At 40.7% G+C, this 22,158-nt stretch overlaps 1 protein-coding gene across 2 annotated transcripts; it reads right to left on the bottom strand.

The window, feature by feature from the left end:
* Positions 1-1,014: 1,014 nt before the first annotated feature.
* Positions 1,015-16,063, bottom strand: aco1 (aconitase 1, soluble). 2 transcript variants are annotated; one of them, XM_071478277.1, is made up of 21 exons: positions 15,922-16,063; positions 13,708-13,837; positions 13,433-13,601; positions 12,119-12,256; positions 11,893-11,962; positions 11,608-11,791; positions 11,136-11,275; positions 10,877-11,048; positions 10,592-10,692; positions 9,421-9,537; positions 8,731-8,890; positions 8,488-8,623; positions 6,902-6,986; positions 6,556-6,712; positions 5,754-5,878; positions 5,559-5,663; positions 4,669-4,811; positions 4,128-4,275; positions 3,166-3,288; positions 2,556-2,741; positions 1,015-2,476 (listed from the first exon to the last, which is right to left on the bottom strand). In XM_071478277.1, exons 2-21 carry the CDS (start codon positions 13,814-13,816, stop codon positions 2,360-2,362), a joined length of 2,685 nt encoding a protein of 894 aa, XP_071334378.1. In that variant the 5' UTR covers positions 13,817-13,837; positions 15,922-16,063; the 3' UTR covers positions 1,015-2,359. The 2 variants fall into 2 exon arrangements, with proteins under 2 accessions (XP_071334378.1, XP_071334379.1); XM_071478278.1 differs by having other exon boundaries at positions 15,554-15,972.
* Between the last annotated feature and the right edge of the window lie 6,095 nt (positions 16,064-22,158).

Raw genomic sequence — 22,158 nt, forward strand, 5'->3', positions numbered from 1 at the left:
TATAGTATCAAACTCCTGGTATTTTATAGTCTGATTACACAATTTTTATACTCAGTATATTTTAATAGGGTTTTATATATGAACTTTACTAATGGCATTATGGAGGAGCAATATTAAAGCAGATTTTGTGTTGTACTTCTATAACACCATCAGACTCATGATGGACATTAAAAAAAACAAAAACAAAATTAATGCATAGAACCAGTCTTCTTTCTTGTCAAAACTATTGCCTACATTACCCACAATGCAACATGACTTGATTCTAAATGTTTCATTTGGTGCATGAAATACTGCAGCTTCACTGATGCACTATAAATGTGATACTGTCATAATGTAGACATTTGTTTTTTCTATTTATAACTATTAAAGGGAAATTTAAGAGGAGAACCAGGGTTCTTCGGTTCTTCTGGTTCCTGAGTTGTAAATGTACAATTCAGCATGTTTACCTGATGGCATTCACAGGTTGTGAATTCTTCCAGTTGTTTGGTGTATTTAGTGTGACTGACATACAACAATGGAGGTCATACTGTCAGCATATCATAACTGATTTCCTGTGCTGTCTGTAGAGTGTCATGACTCCTGCTCACTGCTCCCTCTTGTGGCTAAAATGAGCAGTTGGACTTCACAGAAACCGCTTACACTCACAATAGGAAGGTAGATCAGAAACAACGACCACAAAGCTCTCACTTCCCCTACTCATGTCAAGTTAAAAATATTAAAGCTGATATCAGGCGGCTCAAAAAGTCACTTTCTTCTAAAAACTCCTGCCAGGATGAGAGAAGAGTGTACCATCAGCCGAGAGACTATTTATGGAATTAAAGGGATTTTAGGGACCATTTTAAGACTCATATTCTCCAGTGTTTAAAAAAAAAAACATTCCAGTACAGCCTCATACTTGTGTCAGTGTTTGAAGTTTAGGGGCCCAGGGACTGCAGATGGAAACAAGCCTCTACCTTCTATAAATAGACACAAAGAAATTGAACACTGAAGCAAATTAAAGACAGGAAATTGAAATAAAAATCACATTTTATTTATCAGTATTCTGTGGATTAATGCATTCAGATTAAAGAGCATGGAACTGACCAAAGTGATCAGTGATACACACAAACAAGATGATCAAACACATGAAGTTATTAAGGCAGTTGATAACATTAAGTTGACACATTGACAAAAAGCAGGTTTACAACTAAGTGTGGAATGTCTGAAGAACAAACAGGCAGGTTTTTATTTATGAAATCAGAGTCGTCATAGAGAAGAACAAACTTTAAATCTCAACATGATCCTTGTTCCTTAAGAATAATTCTGCTTTAGTACAACTTGGGTCTCATTTCCATCACTGAGGCTGTCAGTTCTGACTGGAATACTACATCTGGTTGTTATGACACATGGCTTGAGCACTGAAAAATGTGTTGAATACATCTACTCGCTCATTAAACTGTTTCTTAACAGTTTGAAAGCTGCATTGTTTCCCATCTTTCACCTCAAGTTAAAAATACTACAGTTGATAGTGAGTGGCTTAAAAACTCACTCTGTTCTCCAAACTTGTGCGAGGATCAGAGGGCTGTGTACCATCAGCTGACAGACTATTTATGGAATTAAAGGGACTATTTTAAGGCTCATATTCTCCACTGTATTAAAAAAAGCAAAGCATCCCAAAACAGCCTCATAATTGTATTAATGTTTGAGGCTGCCTTTGTTGGCGAATTGTCTACAGCGGTGGACTAGTGCAAAACTGGTAGTGGGAATGTGAATCATATCACCTGTGTGCATGTGTGTCCTCATGCAAATGCACAAAAGCTAACAAAACAGGGACAAACAAATAAAACACAGCATTCCATAGTGTTACTAGAGGTCAAAAACATAGTTGAAGACCACAGTACTGAAGACTGCAGTACTGTGGTACTAGTAGTAATAAACTAGAATGATCAATGACATTGAATCCAGATGTATCACGTGTGAAACTGTACAGACCGGTTGACAAAGACCAGGTTGATGGTTGTGGGAGTCGAACACTGGAGGACATCTGACTGAGGTGAAACAAACTTGTTAGATTTAGCATCTTTACATCAAGCATCCTCCTACCTTCCATATCTTCACTGAATATTGACACCTCACATGTGTATGTTCACCCCAGGTCTGCAATGTGTTTCAAACATGACTAGTAGCAGCAATCTCAAAAATGAGAAAATTCTTTCCCCATCCACATTAATGGGAAAACATTGTGTATGTTATGTTTTCAGCTCTCTGCACCAAACATTGACCCTGGACGGTATTCTTCTGTCAACTACTGCATTACATTTATACCATGTATTAGAAAAATTAAACATGTTGCTCTCTTTCTGTGATGCTGGTGTCACTGTTAGTTTTCAGACATCTTGCGGATCATGTAGTTGAGGATTCCTCCGTGGTGGAAATATGCCAGCTCCACGTCAGTGTCAAATCTCATCCGCACTTGGAATGTTTTCCCTGTGTCGAGCTGTCGGGACACAAACAGACGTCATCAAGCATCACATTACATCAAGAGTAGAATTAAAGAGACCCTGTCCTTAACTAACCTTCACGTCCACAACCATCCTGGGTGTGAGCTGCTTGGGGATGATGATGGTGTAACGCTCTCTGCCGGTCAGCCCCAGACTGTCAGCAGTGTCTCCGGGGAGATATTCCAAAGGAATCACTCCCATCCCAACCAGGTTACTGCGGTGAATCCGCTCATAGCTCTCTGCTAGGACAGCCTTAATCCCCTTCACAAACAAAAACAAAGAGGTCATTCCTCACCACTTGAAACACTTGATTGTTACAGAGCTTTTTTCTGCAAAATCTCACAGTTTCAACCCATGGAGGACACTGACCACATGACCACAGTTTCAGTCTTTACTTGTGATGAAACTATATTTACAGTAATATTCCAAAAGTCTCACACACACGCAGACACACTGTATAGCAGGAAATATAGTGATATTCGATATTATTGAATATTATCAATATTATTATTTGATATTATTGAATATCGGGCTATAAGCCCACACTGAGATCTAAATAATCGGTGATGAGACTTTGAGCTAAAGTCTAGTTCTAAACAAGTCTAATACACCTCTCATTCCAGTATCAGTCACATAATGTGGTTTTTCTTTCATGGGCAGGAAACTGAAGGTCAGTGATCCTCACCAGCAGGAAAGGTCCTTTCGCTGCCCAGTCTCTGGAGCTCCCAGAGCCGTACTCCTTCCCTGCCAGAACCAGTAGAGGGACTCCGGACTGCTGGTACCTCTCTGCAGCATCAAACACGTCCATCTGGACAAAGAGGGTGAAACATGCAGGACTTAGTACATATGTAATAGTCCATCCAGCCGACATGATATGAAGCAACACTGAGGTTTTTGACTGAGGCTTAAACACAAGTGTTAGTTTAAGGCATAGATGTTGCCACCACATCTGAAGATCAAGTCAGTGTTGTCTTTTACCAGAGGAAAGGACAACACTGACTTGATCTTCAGATGTGGTGAAAACTCAGACAAGACTATACAAAAGGATTCATCGTTTAGCTGATTGACAAAAAAGGTATTGCCCATGTTTTTGATAACTGATTAATAACTTGTTTAAATGATTTAACGTAGAAGTCAAAGTGCATCTTCCATTGCTTTCAAGTAAAAATGCCAAACATTGTCTGGTGTCAACAGAGGTCTTGCTTTTCCCTGTCTTATTTGTTTTATAGTTGTCTGGAATTAAAGATATCACACCAGGCTCTAGGAAACTGTGCTTAATTTTTTTTTTTTTTTTTTTTTACCATTTTTAGACATTTTATAGAGTTCTTGAGGCTCCACAGTTGCCAAAATTATCAGATTTAAATTCCCGTCATATCTGACATGGGCAGAGTTTTGATGCAGGCTGTCTTTGGTCTGCAGAGCTCTGCAGACCAAAGACAAAAATCAAAAATCTGTCTGTGGACGGATGTATCTCAGGTTTCATTGGGCACAGGTCAATTTCACATTGTCTCTAGGGGCCTTTACAAAACCCCATATGCGTGAGTTTCCCTCCTCATTGAGACAAAGAACGAGTTTGTTGAGATCAGACAAAGGCAGAGAGAGAATGACATCTGATAACACAGGGGTAGCGAGGTGTGTCATCCTGACCGTGTCTCCACTCGGCAGGTGGATGGTTTGTGGTGCCTGCTTGTTGAGGAACTTGTTAAAGAGACGGATGTTTGCGAATGTCCCTCTGGCCATCACAGCGTCGTTACCTCGGCGAGAGCCGTATGAGTTGTAGTCTCGAGGGGTCAAACTGTCAGAACACAGAGCGAAGCAGAAAACTTTGTATAACAGTTGAGATACAGATTTGGAGAAAAGGTTAATTCCTCTTACGTTACATTAAGTTCAGGCGTTTTCAGTAACCAATCAGATTTTGCCACAATCTCAACCAGCCAATCACGATGTTGCTGTCAAACTTTGCAATCTGTTATGCTATCATCTGTCATTTCAGTGCATATTGCTGCGACTCTCCTCCTCTTCTCTTTAGTTTTATTGATTGACTGAGTAAAGTCAGTGTTTCTATGTAAATCAATATTGATTTGTGTATTGATCTTGTGACAGAGGTTAAGATGTGTTGTCCCTGAAGACTTCATAGTTCGACTTATTCACAGACGACTGCTGCAGCTGAAAGTGTGAGGTCACTCACCCTCTGTTGGTCAGGTATCGTGCTGCAGTGCTGTTCCTGGCGATGTTCCCTGCAGGAGAAATGTGGTCTGTGGTGACCGAGTCTCCCAAGTTCAGCAGCACGTAGGCATCAGTTATGGACTCAGGAGGCTGCAGCTCCATGGTCTGAATCAAGAAAGAGCCAAGACCACACAATAAAAAGAACAATAATATTAATGATTCCACTGTCTAATGCTAAAACAATCTAAATGCTGAGGGGGAGATAACGAATTTATCTTCAGGGTAGTAGCAGTAGCAGTGCTGCTCAGTATCAGCAGTAATGTTAGTAGTGTGGGAGTCCAGGGCTGCCAAGGTTAAAATGAATCTAGTATTAAAAAAATTACATTTCATTTTCCTCTTCAGTATGCCTTATGTTGTATGTTTAGGTTTCTTGTCCGAAAACACATAATTACTGTTTTGAAGCTTTTTTAAATTTATTTATTTATTTATTTGGACAGAAACCAGTGGAATGGGGCCCTCTGATTGGTGTACTTCAGTCATCTGGGTCTCGCATCCCAAACAGTGGTTTTAATGATTTAATTTCACACAAAGAGGATTTGTGTATAAAAATGACCATGAAAACAGCCATTGCTTTCCATGTAATTAGAAATGTGCTAAAATAAGGACAACTCTGAATGCAGTAAATATAAATTTGGCTGTTAAAATGAAAAGTCCATTATGTGTTCAATGTCATTTGCATAATAATATGTCATGTTTGCTTTGCAGTACACCGACAATTATTTGTCATTGTTTCATTTTCATTGCTATTTTTAACTTTGGCAGCCCTGGACTTACATCTTCCATTTTAGCACTGGTGGGAAATGAAAAGTAGTTGTGTAACTTTGGGAAGATGTAGTGAATTGTATTATTTACCAAACCATTGAAGAATGGTGGTGACTTGATGTAAGTTGATTCGGGATCCCAGGTATACAGCTTGTCCGAGGGAGCGACCAGAGAGTTCCAGCGTTCATTCACTTTCTGTACCAACACAGCACAGTGTTGTCAGAAAGAGTCATGTCAATCACGTCTATATCAAAGGGCATAAATGCAGACTGAAGGTAACACTACCTCAATCTTCTCATAGACTTCTTTGAACATTGATGGAATGACAAACTTTCTCTCCACAGCCTGGATTTCCTCTCGTGTGGGCCAGATGTCCCTTAGGAAGATCTCTTTGCCCTCAGAGTTAATGGCTACAAGAGGACAAAACCAGTTTATGACAACAGAAAATTCACCTGGTGCTTCAAGCTCACTAACTGTGAAGCAGAAAAGTAAAAAACCAAAGACTGAAATAACTCTTGTCTCATGTCAACAGTCTGCTCTCGTAAACCACTGATTTGACAGTTATAAGATACCCAGCGTTAGTTACAGCCAGTTGCCTCCATTCAATAAGTGGGCTTACAGTAACAGGAGCCTGGAACCTTGCCAGCAACACTTTGGAGGAACAAATGTTATGGGCTTCCAGCTGATGTAATGTTTCTGTACTTGTGTGCGTCTGTGTTTCAATACACAAAGCCAACACCTAGAAACACACACACGTGTCATTTACCTTTTAAAGCTGTAGGATCCACAGATCAAGTCTGTACATATCAGATCTGCTCAGTGTGACACAGATAATGAGAGTGGATCATGATCTTGCTGCTGGCCATGTCATCAGTGTGCTTTTATACTGAGTGTGTAATTTTTTTTCCCCTGATGACTCTTGGCACAAATGTTTTTATACACAAACATCTTAAAATGATGTCATTGTTCTTGTTTTCTTCACTGTTGAGCTCTGAAACTGTTGACTACCAAGTATTTTTTATTCCATGTGTGATAAACAGAATATTAAAGAGTCGTCGTTTTGACTGTACTTAATCTCATAACTCACCAATGGGCTCCTTCTCAAAGTCTATCCTCATGGTGCCTGCTATAGCATAGGCAATGACGAGTGGTGGAGAAGCCAGGTAGTTTGCTCTGGTATTGGGATGGACTCGCCCTTCAAAGTTTCTGTTTCCTGACAAGACCCCTGCAGCAACCACATCTCCCTGAAACACAGACATATGTGTGGCAGGAGAAAGATCATTTACAGCAGTGCAGTCTCATACAGTAGTTTGTTAAATGAGAGAGAAGAAAAAGAAAAACAGAGAGACCACAGCTCATTTTAGTGGCTACAGTATTATATGAGGAGGGAGAGCTGGTGAAATTAAAAGCCACTTAATATGAACCACTGGTACCTTTGTTATGGCCTCCACCACCGGTTCTGGCAGTGGCCCACTGTTACCGATACATGTCATGCAACCATAGCCAACAACTTCAAACCTGTCAGGAAAGACAAAATGATTCTTTACAAAGGAGCAAATAAGCAAATAAGCTTCACACTGACTTCAGCTGACTGTAAGGTGCTTATCTTTTCATCTATCCATGGCACTGCTGTGTCTGTATGCAACTGTATAAACCCAAACCTGATCACAGGATTTTTGAAGCCAGTATCAATATTTGAAAGTTAAAACCAAGACAAAACTGAGCAGAACTTTTTACAGTGTAACTAGAAAAACTGCCTCGTGGTTGTTTGCCTCAGCCAAGCTCCATGAAATATGGTCACAATCTCCCCTTCCTGATTTACAGTGATGAATAAGAGCCATAAATGTTTTTGCAGAACATTATGATGTCACAGTGAAGTTGACCTTTAAAATGCCATCACTTCATCATTGTTATCATATTAGACATTTATGTAAAATCGTGTCATAATTCATGTATGAATTTCTTATGGCCAAAAACATATTTTGTGAGGCCACAGTGACCTTTGACCTTTGATCACCAAATTCTAATCAGGTCATCCTGGAGTCCTAGTGAATTTTTGTGGCAGATGTAATGAAATTCCCTAAAGCTGAGACATTGGGTTCACAAGAACAGGACAGACGGACGTACAAACAGCTGAACAACCAGAAAACATGCCTCCGGCCCTGGCTGTCACCAGCGTGGTGGCATAATGCATCTGTCAGTGCTCTCTGGTGGACAAACTATGTTTCTACAGAGACACTGTTTCTATAACCTTGCAAAGAAGCTGGATTTCTCACAGCCAAGAATCCATCTTCACAGTCTTCATGCTATTTGCACCAATCAGGGTCCTGTGAGGGAGGAACTACTTGCAGCTACGGAAAAGCGACTGTTCTGGTATTCACGAGCTCTCCTGCTACATCACATAATAGACACATGATTCATCCAATCACCTGCCAGTTACATTTTGAAAGTGCTTGCCCTTTACCAAACTGTTTCCAATGAGCCTTTCTACATGGTTCTGTGTAACAAACCACATGACAGGTCAGATTACTATTTCTACATTTCAATGGCATTTCTCCACTGCAATTTACTTACTTACATATATGCTGATACTGTTGGGGACACATTTCTGTTTGGCACTGGGGTTGTAGCTTTCAACATTTTCAGGTGAATTAATTTATTAATAACTAAAACTTTCAATTTACATCACCTTTTGTTGGCTATAGAGGCAGAAACAGTGTCATTTTTTTATGGTATCTAAATTATTGTTCAACCTGACATTAAGATTAACATCACAACCATCATCAAGGTACACAGATTAAAGAGAGCCGCCTCCAGCATTTTTGTTACTGAGAGCATACAAACCTGCTGCATCACTGCCTGGTTTGGACAGCAGAGCGGAGGAAAGACAAACTAAACAGGGCAGCTGAAACAGCTGAAAGGATCACTGGTGCCTGACCTATGAGAATCCATGTTACCAGGGATCAACTAGACAATAAAAGGACAAGAGGGAGTTTCAGAGGGAATCTGAGCAGCCCACCCAAGTTTACAGAGGTAGTCCATAACACCGCTCTCCTTTAGGTAGTAGGTGACCACTCCACTGCCTGGTGACAGGCTGGTCTTTATGTAGGGCTTCACACACAAGCCATGCTCTATTGCCTTTTTAGCGAGGAGTCCTGAAACAACAGAATTCATCTTTAATAATTCTGTCAAGAGAAAAGTGATGGTTACAAAATCCCATGATGAGATATTCCACCATGTCCATGAAGAAAAGTTCACACACCTGCTCCGAGCATGACAGATGGGTTGCTGGTGTTGGTGCAGCTGGTGATAGCAGCGATGACCACTGAGCCGTGGCTCAGTGTGTACTCCTTTTCATTGAACTGGAAGGGGACCACAGTGCTGTGACGCTCAGGGGGCACCTGGAAACCCTTGAAACCTTGCTAGACACATCACAACACAAAAGTATATTAGTTATTTTGTGGACTGCTGACAGTAAAAGCACATCAGTCATGGACACTCATCATCAAGTTACAACTAAGTTACTTCAAATTAACTGAGCTGGTAATTGTTTAAAACCTGTCAACACAAAAGCACAGGAATATAAACGTGTTTCAAAAATCCACACTGAAACAGCATAACAAAAGGCAAATGTCTACATCTCTCACAGCCATCATGTGCTCAGGAGTGAGACAGGCACAGCTAGTTACACTTCTGTTCTGTCACCTCCTGCTCTCTGTCATTTAAAATGAGTGCTCACACAGTGTAGTTGAAGTGACAGTTGTTGCCCTCTTAACTTTATTGCCACCATTACGCCATCATTTTCATTAAACTGCTTTCTCACCCACACTAAAATCAAGAGCAATGGTTTCAGCTTTATCTACTCTGTGGACAGATTCCAAAAAAGGCCAAAATTGAGAAAAATGTGGCAGATTTAGCCAGTTTAGTGTGGATAGACTGTACTGGTACCTACCTTTGCTCCCAGGCAGGTTTCAAAGTCTTTTTTCATCTCAGAAACAGCAATTCTGTCCTGAGGTCTTTTGGGGCCACTGCAGCATGGAACCACAGTACTCAGGTCCAACTCCACAACCTGAAAGAGGCAGAAACAGACCAGTATGTACTAGTAGTGGTGGCTCATTTCACATTACATTTCTTTGTCTCATTGTGCTGAATGTTGTAATCCATCCATCCATCCATCCATCCATCCATCCATCTTCTTCCGCTTATCCAGGTTGGGCTGAGCCCAGACACCCTACAGGGGAAACTCAATTAGGCTGCTTGTATCTACGATCTCATTCTTTCACTCCCTACCCAGAGATAAAGACCGTAGGTGAGGGCTGGACCAGTCCACATGTCCATCTCACGGCCCATTTTACTGTCACTTCTGAACAGGACCTCAAGACATCTAAACTCCTTCACTTGGTGCAGCAACACACCCAGCGGGTGCAATCTACTGTTTTCTGGCAGAGAACCACAGCCTCAGACTTGGAGGTGCTGACTTTTATCCCGGCTGCTTCACTTTGGCTGCAAAATGCTCTAATGCAGCAGTTGACTGCTCTGCCCATCTCTTCATCCGAGTGTGCAAGACTTATGGTCACAGATTTGATGATACGGCCACAAAGCCGATCACTGATATTTGGCCTAAGGTGTTCTGGTACCAGGTACACTTACAGACAACCTTATGCTTAAACATGGTGTTTGTTATGGCCACTAAGTAAGTAAGTCCAACAACAAAACACTGTGCAGGTTCAAATCAGGCAGGCGGTTCCTGCCAATCACGCCCCTCCTTCTTCATCGTGGCCCAAATCAGCATCGAAGTAGTAGAACTATAGAGTCCTCAGGTGGAGCCCTTTGAAGGACACCACCCAGAGACTCCAAGAAGGCGAGGTGTTGTTGTTGTGATTCATACTTTATACTGAAACTGTCAGTAGGCTTAGGTTTGAACAATTCATTCGTTTAATTCTTCTATTATATTTTTGTGTTTGGTATCATGTCACATCCAGAACTAAATCAAATCAGCACATAGCAGACAAACAAACTTTAACATGTTAGTACTTTACCAATTCAAAGCAAGTAATAATCTACCTCTTCAGTGTGCTTATGGGCAGATCAATGGTCTCAACAGAAATGAGGCTGAGACTGACCTGAGTAAACTCTGGATCCTGCGAGACATCATTGTAGTCTCTGAACATGCCAACTGCCTTCAGGTACTTTGTAATGTAGGCCAGCTTATTTGCTTCTCGCCCTGAATCAAAACAAGGGAGACAAATGAATAAAATAATCACTTGCGATGTACATCGATAGTCCTGACAGAACCATGTTAAAGATTAAATATAATGTCAAATCAAATGTGTAACTTAGGACATGGCAGTACAAGCACCTGAGCCACCATACAACAGTTCTTCAGTAGTCCTCAAATGGACACTTACCAGTCTGCTGGAGGTACTGAATGCTGACATCGTCTACAGGGAAGAAAGCTGCTGTGGCTCCGTACTCTGGACACATGTTGGCAATGGTAGCTCTGTCAGCGATGGACAGCTGAGCCACACCTGGGCCAAAAAACTCCACAAACTTACCCACAACACCCACCTGTCGGAGGTGCTGAGAGCACAAGGAGAGGAAGATTATGATGTCAGTTATACTAAATATGACAGAAGTGGCCAATGTGTTGTAATTGATTGTAATTACTTTTGTAACAGTAAGGACGATGTCAGTGGAGGTGATGAGTTTATCTGGGTTCCCATGCAGCTTGTATCCCACAACCTCAGGCAGGACCATGCTTATTGGCTGACCCAGCATCACAGCCTCTGCCTCGATTCCACCCACACCTGACGGTTTAACAACAAACCTTATTTACAAGTTAATGATCACACTGCAAATACCAAAATCATCTTTACGTGGATGACACCATTTTGTTCTGTTTATCTGAGATTTGGATATTCCACTTGGCCATACTGTGATTTCAATTTTATTTCAATTAATTGTGTAGCCCTATCTCTTATGAATCTTAAGCTGACACTTCATACAAATGAATATAATGCTGTCAGTGGTACTTAGTTTCTGTAGACTTGTATAATGTGGTTCGCTGCCATAGAGGAAATTAATTCATGATGAGCGAAAAGGGGTTCAATCAGGAAGACATCCCACCAAACGAACTTACCCCAGCCAAGGACACCCAGACCATCAATCATGGTGGTGTGGGAGTCTGTGCCCACCAGACTGTCGGGGTAGAAGTAACCATCATAATTAAACACCACTCGGGCCAGGTACTCCAGGTTGACTTGGTGAACAATCCCTGAGCCAGGAGGAATGATTCGCATGTTCCTGAAGGCTTTAGAGCCCCACTGGGAAGAACAGAGGACATATGTAAGGGCCAAGAGTTGGCCATCAGAATTAAAACCTATAAGACATGAAGACCTTTCAATGGGTTTGTTAATGTTTGTACCTTTAAGAACTGAAATCTTTCTCTGTTGCGGTCAAACTCCAAATCCTGGTTTTTCTGAAGGCTGTCAGACCTTCAGGGAAAATAACAGATGACAGATTGCAATGGTTAATGCCTCAGCAAAGCAAGGTGATGATCATGCCACTACCTGCAGGATAACACAGTATCTGTAAACTGATGGTGTCATGATGGTGCCATGGTGGAAAGAGTTTGATGAACCTGGTCTTACTTCCTATTAAAGTCCACTTGGATGGAATGATCGATGACAAGGTCAGCAGGGCAAACTGGATTAATCTTCTCTGGGTCACCGCCTAGTTTCATCACTGCATCACGCATGGCAGCAAAGTCCACCACAGCAGGAACACCACTGCAAGAAGAGTGTAGAGATGCAGCAGGTCAGAGTGAGTCCTGGTCAGATACATTAATTATCAGTTAACTGAGGATAATGTATCTAGGAAGTCAGGGATGGGTGATTTCTGGAATTAATATCACAATTGACTGTTTTATCAGTAACACTGACATTTGTCCTCATAGTGAAGCTTTTAATAATTCTTTGTACTGAACAGTTAATAGAAAAGCAGGGATTTTGACTCTGAGTAACATATATTTGACATATTCAATAGTTAATAAATCTCTGGGGATTCCCCACACTGTCTGTGACTCTCAGCCCAAAGCCTATTGATTCCTACTGAAGATATAAATCTTTGTAAACAGTTCACAAATATACATTGTAGTTTCATTTTTCTAAAAAAACGTCACTCAAACAGGAGGAAAACAGTGCCTTTATTGGGGACTACTTTCAGCAGGGGATTAATCCACATTAGATGCTCTAAGTGAGTATCTCTGGCAGCAGGACAGTGTATGTGGGACTGAGTCAAAATAGACAACAGTGTGTGTTCATGGCGATGAAGGAATATGTGACCCAGTGTGGCTCATTGATGTGTTAATAGTTTTTGGAAATAGTGGAGCTCTGTGGCTCAGAGGCACACACACAATACTTGTTAGGAGGATCAATGCATTGTTGGTTTGGGTCTGTGTATTGCAGCGATAAAATATAGAACATTTCAAGACTGATTCTTTAAGTTGTGCATCATTTTATACCTATTTCCCCAAAATAGCCACAATCGAAGCACCAGGGGCCAAGATATCATGACTTTTAACTGTTAACCTGCAAAAATCCCATATTTCCCGTAATGCATTTTAATATCCTCTTTACATTAGACATGCTGCCTGATGAACGACCATGTCTTACATACTCCAAGTTCAGTTCAGTTTGTAGTGATGGCTTTCTGTCAAAAATTTGCACAGTCCAAGCCCAAGCCAACACTACGCTGATGACATCACTATGACATCATCAGGGTTATTTTCTGACTCAACAAAAAAAAGACATTATACAAATGTTCTTACAGAATGGTACTCATCATAACTTGATTTATAAAATTGATGGAGATCCCAATGAAAATTAAGTTGAAAAATTACTTTTCATTGATTGTTAAAAACCTGTTGACTGACATTCTGATAGAAAGGAATAGTGCAGACATACGTGAAATCCTGGAGGATGACTCGGGCTGGTCTGAATGGCACCTCCACGGTTTGAGTCTGGGTCTGCTTCCAGTTGAGGATACTTTCCACATCTGAGTGCTTCACCAGAAACTCATCACAGTTCCGGACAGCAGACTCCAGGAGGACCCGGATTGAGAAAGGCAGACGGTCTGACAAACAGATGGACAGTGAACTTCTAGGATATATGTTCCTAAAACTATACAATTGCACTGACAAGAAGTTTTATATCTATAGTAAGTATAGATTTGTTGTTACCATATCTACTGTCTCCCAGTTTGGAAAGATTGTAAAACTGCTGCTTCGGGTCCGTGGGGTCCAGAGGCTCAACTATATGTTGAAAAGGATTATTCACAGTCTTGGACATCCTCTATGTCTCAGTATGAATCTGAAAGAGGAAATATAAGCAAAGTGGTGATGAAATGAAACAAATGTTATTTTTAGTGTTGCTTTATAATTTATTTCTACCTTTCAAACATGCTAACTGCACATGTACATCAAATGAATACAAATAGGGATGTAGAATCTTTTGACACACTGTGCACTCATTGAGCACTTTAGTATGAACAACATACTAAAACTGGGTAGTTCCTCCCTTTGCTCTCAAACAGCCTCAGTTCTTCATGTCATAGATCCACCAGATGTTGAAACTGAGACTCTGCTCCATGTTGACATGAATGCATCACATCATTTCTGCAGATTTGTCAGATGCACATTCCTGCTGCCAATCTCCTCTCCAAGCACATCCCAAAGGGTTTCTACTGGATTCAGGTCTAAAGTCATGTTCATGAAACCATTTCCACATGACTTTTGCTTTGTGACCTGGTAATGTTTTGGTAATGTTACGCAAATTATGACTGATTGGTATTAAGGGCCAAAAGTGTACCAAGAAAACTTTCCACAACATCACACCACCACCAGCCTGCTCTGTTGACATAAGGCAGGTTGGGTCCAAGGATTTGTGCTGTTTACACCATATTCTGACCTACAATCTGCTGCCATTGTTGGCTCCACTCTGAGTAAAAACTCTAGAGACGGTTGTGTGTGGGAATCAACAGCTTCAGAAACACTTAAACCTGTACATACACCAATCATGCCACAGTCAAAGTCACTGAGATCACATTTCCCCCCCCTCATTCATATGTTTAATATTAACATTAACTGAAGCTCCTGTATCTGTATATTTTCATGTATTGCATTGCTGCCACATCATTGGCTGATAGCTGGCTAATTGCATGAATAAGCAGGTGTACAGGTCGTCCTAATAAAGAACTCAGTTAGTGTACAGAAGGTTAATTACAAGGCCCAGTCCGCAATCCTTCATACTCAAGTGTGCAAATGGATTAGCCTGTAACAGTGGAGTGGGTCCATGCAGGATAGTGGTGCTGAGGGTCAGTGAACTTTTGGTCCATGTTTTACAAACCTTACATAACTAACTCTCTTTAGCAACTCGATGAAACTTTAAACAGAGAAATGTGCAGCTACGTGTTCAACAGACTGACCCTTGTAAAAAATAAACATAAACTGACTGAAAATCAAGAAAATCATGTTCTACTACAAGTGATTTCCTTGAAAGAGAAGTTATCTGTGTGAAAGGTGAAGTGGGCCTACAAATCCTGAATATCCACATACTTTCCTGGTTATCTGAAATAAAGGCTAATGTTGCTCTGCTGCAAAGTGCAAAGTCAAATTATGTCATTACTGTGTGACGTAACAAGGCCAGAGCAAACAGCACCAGTGAATTACCTCGAATACACGTGTTTAATGTAGAAATCTGTCGCAGTAACAGTAAATGCATTTGTAAATGTATTCATGACTAGTGCTGGGTAGGCTTGTTTACATTAACACTGACCTGATGTTTCCTGAGATGAAATCAAAAGTCTGCTAATCTAAGGCAAAGTCCTATAATTGTATGGTTATGTTTGGTTGACTATTAACGTGCGAGTTATTTCTACAAAAACAGTTTTGTAGTAAAACGTGATTGCATTCCTCAAATTAGGAACAAGTACCAAAACAAAATCACTACTACAGAGAGTAAATTGCCATTAGAATTGTACATTCTTAAATTTCTTCTATTTTTTTTTAGTTACATATGTTGTTTTACCAAGTTTGTCCTGTTCATCAAAGTTCCTTCGAGTCTCCCTGCTCCCAGTTTCTCTTGCCTTGGCCTTCTGAGGTACGTTAACACTAGCTACTTGGTCAAACGTCAACATTTAAAAACGCACAGATTTGGTTTGAAAACACAAAAGGAAACGAGCAGTCACAGAAATATCACTCGTGGTTTTTTCCCATATATTAGCATGACTTGGTAAAAAGGCATAGAGGTTTTGAATGCACCAGCCAATGTCAGCTAGCTAAGAACTCCACTTTTCTCCATGACAGCAGGAGCGGAGTCTACAGTAGCTACCTGATGCTGCTAGAAGACAGTTAATAAAACCTTTGAATTAAATTCCGTTCAAATGTATAACTTACTTATGCGGGTGGCACCGGAGATATTACGCAGTGCACGACAGAGTGTTGCCTACTTCTTCTTCTTCTTCTTCTTCTTCTTCTTCTTCAATGGCGAACTGCGACGATCTTGTTCTACTTCTTCTTCGGTGATGATTAACGGCAGCTGGTAGCTCAGTAGTTGCAGTGCTGCCATCCACCGGATTCAGTCTGCTCCTACATCGTCATGATTACTAAACGTTTTCCGTTAGACCTGTTTCATAAAAGAAATTGATGAAGCATCCTCTGCCCTGTTTACTATCACTCCACTCCAGCATGTTCTCAATTTTCTGTCTCCTATCCCTTATATTTGCATTTCCTCCATCATGTTCTCCATTTCTGAAATATATCTGCAGTTGGTGATAATTTGTTCAGTTTCTGGTTGGATCCTTCCCTGTCACATGAAGTGTGCTGTAGGCTGCTGTGTCCTATTCTTAATCTGTATATTATGACCTCTGTCTACTTTATCTTGAATTGACTGCAAATGTCCCCCCTTTGTCTCCTGATCCCAATGCTGTTCTCATACTCTGTGGATATTTTTCCATATAATGCTCTGTCCCTCTGGTTTGGATAGTTTGATATGGATGTCTGTTCCTTTCCTCAGTGCTTGTTTGTCTGCTTTTTCATTTCCCCTGACACCTATATAAGCCAGAACCTATAGGACCCGATAGGACCTCAGTGCCTTGTTCTGTTGATCTTGAGTGAAGTGATATTATTTTCAATAACAAATCCTGATGAGTATCGGGCAAACCTGATTCCTTGTTATATGGATAACTCCAAACATCAGACGGAACTCAAAGAAATCTTACTACCTTATACTACAATTTCATTGGTACGCATTTCTGGCATTTAAAGAAGTGCATGATGTTGCAACTACCAGTTTGAATCCCTATTTGTCTTTTCTTCCACTTCGTCTGTTGCAGCTTGCATTTTGTTTTTTAAATACTCTAGATTTCGACCTCTGATCCAGAGCACCCCTTCGTCAACAGTGGACTGCACACATGACCCTGTGTGGTTCCATTCTCCTCTGAATATATAATAGAATATTCCATACCCACTTCTACTTCTATTGTCCTTCCATACTGAAAATCTGGCACGCAGTTGTACAGCCTACCAAACATATACCAACTTATTAAATTTAAAAACGGGTCCCCTTTTCAAGTCATATACTTTTTCAACATCAATAAACACGTCAATCACTATGATTTTATTGGTTTGAACTTTCCTCTGTAGAGAAAGTGTTAATCTCTCTTTTACCATCCCACATATATCATATCCTCCAATATTAGTTCTAACACTTGGACTGTATCCCAGTCAGCTTTACTGAGTTTTACTTCCATCTTGGTGTTCTCACTCCTACCACGTTGATGTATCTCTATGCTAATCTTGATTACTATTGGATACTGAATACTGCCTTTTGACAAGTTCAAGACTTCCAAAGTACTAATTAAAGTGGTTGTGAATGTTAATAATGTTGATTATATTACAACTCATCCCATTCTTCACAAATGTTGCCACCCCACTCTTTCCAGGTTTTCCTATCATTAAATGTGAAACTAATTTTGTGACTTGTCCACTGGCAGCAAGGCTTCATTTCACCATAGAATAACTTATACCATGAGGAGCCACCAGCCTGTCTGAGTGTTAGAAGTTCCTTATTTACCATTTCTTCCACTGCTTCGCAATTTAGTCCTTTGATTCCAAAATATATATGAATAAACATAACAGATTATTTTTCATTTCTGGTCCTTTCACTCATCCATCCCTGCCAGGGACTGTTTGAAGGCAGATGACCCTTAAGTTCTGTCATAAATCTAAAAATCACTTTTAAATTTTTTGACTCAATTGAACATTTCCTTCTGTTAAATCTTAGTTATATAATTATGATCATTTTATATTCCTTTTAAGACCAAATGATCTTGACCTGGCCTTGGAGCCAGTTTCTTGAACAACAGATAAATCATCTTGGTCAGACAGTTAACTGTGTTTACTTGAAATTATTGATAAAACATGAACATGTACAGTTGCTTGGCTATTGAGAGTGCTGGTGCTTTTCATTAAAAGTCCACTAGGTGGTGTTGCTGCAGCAGAGTTACAGCTGCTGTCAGATCCCACTCCATGACAGTTAACCAAGAGCTGCAGAGTTCACCAACCACCAAAGATGTGAATGCAGCTTTTCTGGGTGTAAATTCAGACCTTAGGAATGTGTCTGAATTTGTACTCACTGTGACAAAATATGTTGTCATATAGTGTATCCCAGTGGTTTTACGTCTTGCTACTGTAAAAGTGGTGCCAAGTACCTTTACATTACTCATGCAATGCAAAGTGTTCATCTGCTACAACAGGCTATGGATTATCATCAGTGTCTACATATCACATACAGTATTAAATGTCAACTTTACAGCTAAGAACATGGTGTTAAGGTAAATGTGTTTGTCTGAACATTGTCTTATCATATCTTATCTTGTAAAAAAAAACTGAATCAATGGACTCAGGGTGTTCATAGCAGCCCCTCCAGGCAGGAAGGCCACAGAGTGATTGACAGCTCAGTCAGGTCTCATGACCAAGACACATTCTTGCATTCAGCCTCCACTGCTGTGGGCAACGTGCGCACACACACACACACACACACACACACACACACACACACACACACACACACACACACACACACACACACACACACACACACGTCATAAGAGGCTGGGCTCTGGCAGCAGGTTGTGATTGGCTAACTGAAGACTGAAGGTGTGGCTTCAGGAACATGAATGATTTCTGCAGTCTGCGCTGATGTAACTGTGACATCAGAGATATTAGGACGATTGCCACAATATGTCCAGATTCATCAAACTGACACATGTTCACACTCATGTAGCTTCTCCCACTATTTGAGCCACAACACCAGACCTACTGTAACTTAGTAAAGTAGTATCAAGAAAAAAATGAAGGTGAACAGTAAAATTAACCAAAACATCTCCTATAAAAATCATCATAGTTTACAAACCAACCTGTATCATCATGTGACCGTTAGTTTCCTGCCCTGTCAAACCGATTTTTAAAGCAGGATTTCAGTAATTTTTAATCATTTACCATTTATCATAGACAATAAATCTGATGGCCAGACTAAAACGTAACTTTCCTGTATTTGAGCCACTGGCTCAAATAGGCTCTAAAGGCTCTTTTCGCATATTCTCAAAATTTTGTCTGGATTAACATCAAATCGCTATTCAATAGACATTACATTGGCAGATCAGCAGGAGACTCACGACCAGACTCAGATAAATCAGCCCTCCGCCTATCAGATGCTGACTCAGATAAAGGATGGCATAGCACCAGCACCACAATTATTCACTATTCCCTGCAGACATGGACAGAAGATCCACATGAAGCAAGACCTCCCAGTAGACTCAAGACAAGACAGTCTGAGAATTACATCAACATTCTTTAATTCATTTATAGCAGATATGCTGTGACATTAGCAGAGGTCGCAGGTTGTTCAGCCGTGGGCATTGTGCTGCAGGGAAAATTATGTTTTATCATGCAGAGATAAACCTGTCACTGTTTCATGCCTGTCCCACCTCAGGCACTGCCTCAGTCTGACTACATTTAACCTCAGACCAAATCTGATTCTTTTTCCAGATTAATTTAATCCACTTTCACATACAGTATATAATTGTTGCTGTTTAGTTGGTATAAGGCAAAGGAGCCCATTGAGCATGGTCCCTGAATGTTTCACATGCAGGCCATGGGTAGATGCTAGCTACAGCACACATCATCATGGGCTGCCCTCAAGTGGGGGTAGAGGCAGCAACAGTTTCTCCTTGTCTAAAAATTAAAACAAAAAAATTTAAGTTGAATTAATTTGAAATCAATAAAACTTAATAACTGAATTCCACTATGATTTTTTACAATGTTTCAACCAAAACTAATACAGCCATCTATCCACAAAACACTAATACACACAAATGCAGCAGTAAACTCTCGTTTCTCCCTGAGGGCCACTGTAGTCCTCATTCACCCGTGCTGAGGATTTCCACCCAGCCATGATGTTCTTTGACAGGTGAACTGAGTCATTCCTGCCCAGTGCTAAAATAACCTCTCTGCCTGCTCACAGCATCATGCATACACTCCTTAACCCTTCACAACACACAGACATGGAAATCCTGTGATGAACTTAACCTGTCAGCCTCGATGCATCTAGGTGAAAGTGTAGCTGTCCAAGAGAGGTCTTGATCCTGTCCATCTTCTTCTAATTAACAAGATTTGCAATCTTTCGGTCCCAGCGCCTCCTTCCCTCAGAAATAATGCATCATCCATCTTTCTTTCAGTTACCACGGACAACTGTAGTTTGTCTTCTGTAACCCACTAGGCCAGTAATTGAATCAGAACTCCACACACCACCCATGGGTGTGTATGGGTAGAAGATGCTCTAACCTCCTACAGGGTGAGATGTGCTTCGGAGCGCTAGTGGTTTGAGGTCATCCTGTCTTTACAGGGTTTAAGGGGTGCAACTGCAACACAAGTAATGATCTGTGTAAGACACAGCAAATCCTGCTATAGACCACTGGGGACAGTTTAGGTTACCAGTCCCTTAAATCTGTTAAAACTGGAGACTGGAAAAATGACAGAACCAGTTATTTTAACCAGTTCGCCAATACCACATATGTTTATGTTGATGCAACTAAGTCCTCTAGCAGCCGTAGTAATGACGACAATAGTTTGATGGGAGGAAAATGAGGACATCAGGTGACTGCATGGAGTTCTTTTAATCATGACTACAACTGTTACCATTACTATGTAGCTACTCTAACCTAGATGATGAAGGTCCCCTGACCTTAAAAAAGTTTCACTCACACCACCATGTTTCCCTGACCCTATCTCAAACTGTGATCTTTCTTCAAATCTAACCACATAGTATTTGACCCTGTCAGCTGTTTTAGAGATTATATAACCTTGGCCTAACATTGGTCATGTGACCATAATAGTGGGGTATCAGTAAATGCAGAAGCATTAACTGTATCCTGTCACTTCAGCTGCTACATGCTCCACTATGTTCACCTGCTGATCTCTCACTGTTTGCTTGCTGTTTGGGGCTGAGCACGTGATGGACTGTGGGTTTATCAGAGCATTTTCAAACAAGGAAACAAGGTTGATGAACATGGACAGAATGAACCTCAACAAAGGCAGAGATATGACAATATAGTGAATAAGAGGGGAAAACATTTTTACAAATGGGATTATACATTGTTAATGTTACCACATGAGGAGACTCCCTGAGCAGATTTCCCTGCTGCTCTGTGTTGGGATTGATTATTCAATCCCAGATCTCTATCCAGAAAACATAATGCATTCACAGTCTCACCACAACATCCCATATCAGACCACAATCAGATCACACTCTACATAAAAAAGAGACCCATACACAGACACATACCCCTGATGAGCCTATTACAACTCCCAGAACATTATAAATAGACATAGTAAAGTCTCACTGATTGCACCAACGCATTTAACAACAGTAACATCCAAAGAATGCCAGATAACTTGAACAGACTTGAATGTAAATCTGGCTACAAAAGATTTCAATCATATATCTATGAAAATAGCAAAAGAGTCCAAAATGAAGAAACAAAATCCAAAAGCAAAAGAAAAATGGTTTGTCGGTGAAGCATCTCAGAAACCTGTTAAACAAACACTTAGTCGGCCACACCTCCGGCCTCCCTCCATGTTCTCAGTCATCAAGGTGTTACAAGCCCAGAGGAAGCAGCCATTAGAAAGCTGACTTTGCTGTGATATGCTCCACACAATGCCGACTGTTAGCCAGCTAGTGATAGCAACATTTACATTTACTCTGTAGCCGTCACTAATGAAAACAGACATTGACATTATGTAGCATCAAGTTACTGACACGACGAGAAGAAAAACCAGTTCTGAGTCCAGCTGAAACCTTTAGCAGCTTGTAGGGTTCTCCATCTCAGTAAAGACAGACCAGGACTAGCTCCACAGCCTTAGACTTCTCCACTGGGACCGACTGCACAAATGAAAAGGTATCACACAAAGAGGGCTAGTAAAGACACTGATGAGGCCATTAAAAACTTTATGAATGTTTTGATGGCCCATCAACTAAGTGGGATTTAAGCAGGTAGTCCCCATGACCTGTCTGCCTGTTCTCTGGTCTTACGGCTTTTTTGTCAGACACCTTTTTATCCAAAATACGTTGTT

The sequence above is a fragment of the Trachinotus anak genome, unplaced genomic scaffold (assembly GCF_046630095.1).
Source record: "Trachinotus anak isolate AG129_WGS33_773 ecotype Australia unplaced genomic scaffold, CSIRO_AGI_Tana_v1 ptg000005l, whole genome shotgun sequence".
NCBI classification, from domain to species: Eukaryota; Metazoa; Chordata; class Actinopteri; order Carangiformes; family Carangidae; genus Trachinotus; species Trachinotus anak.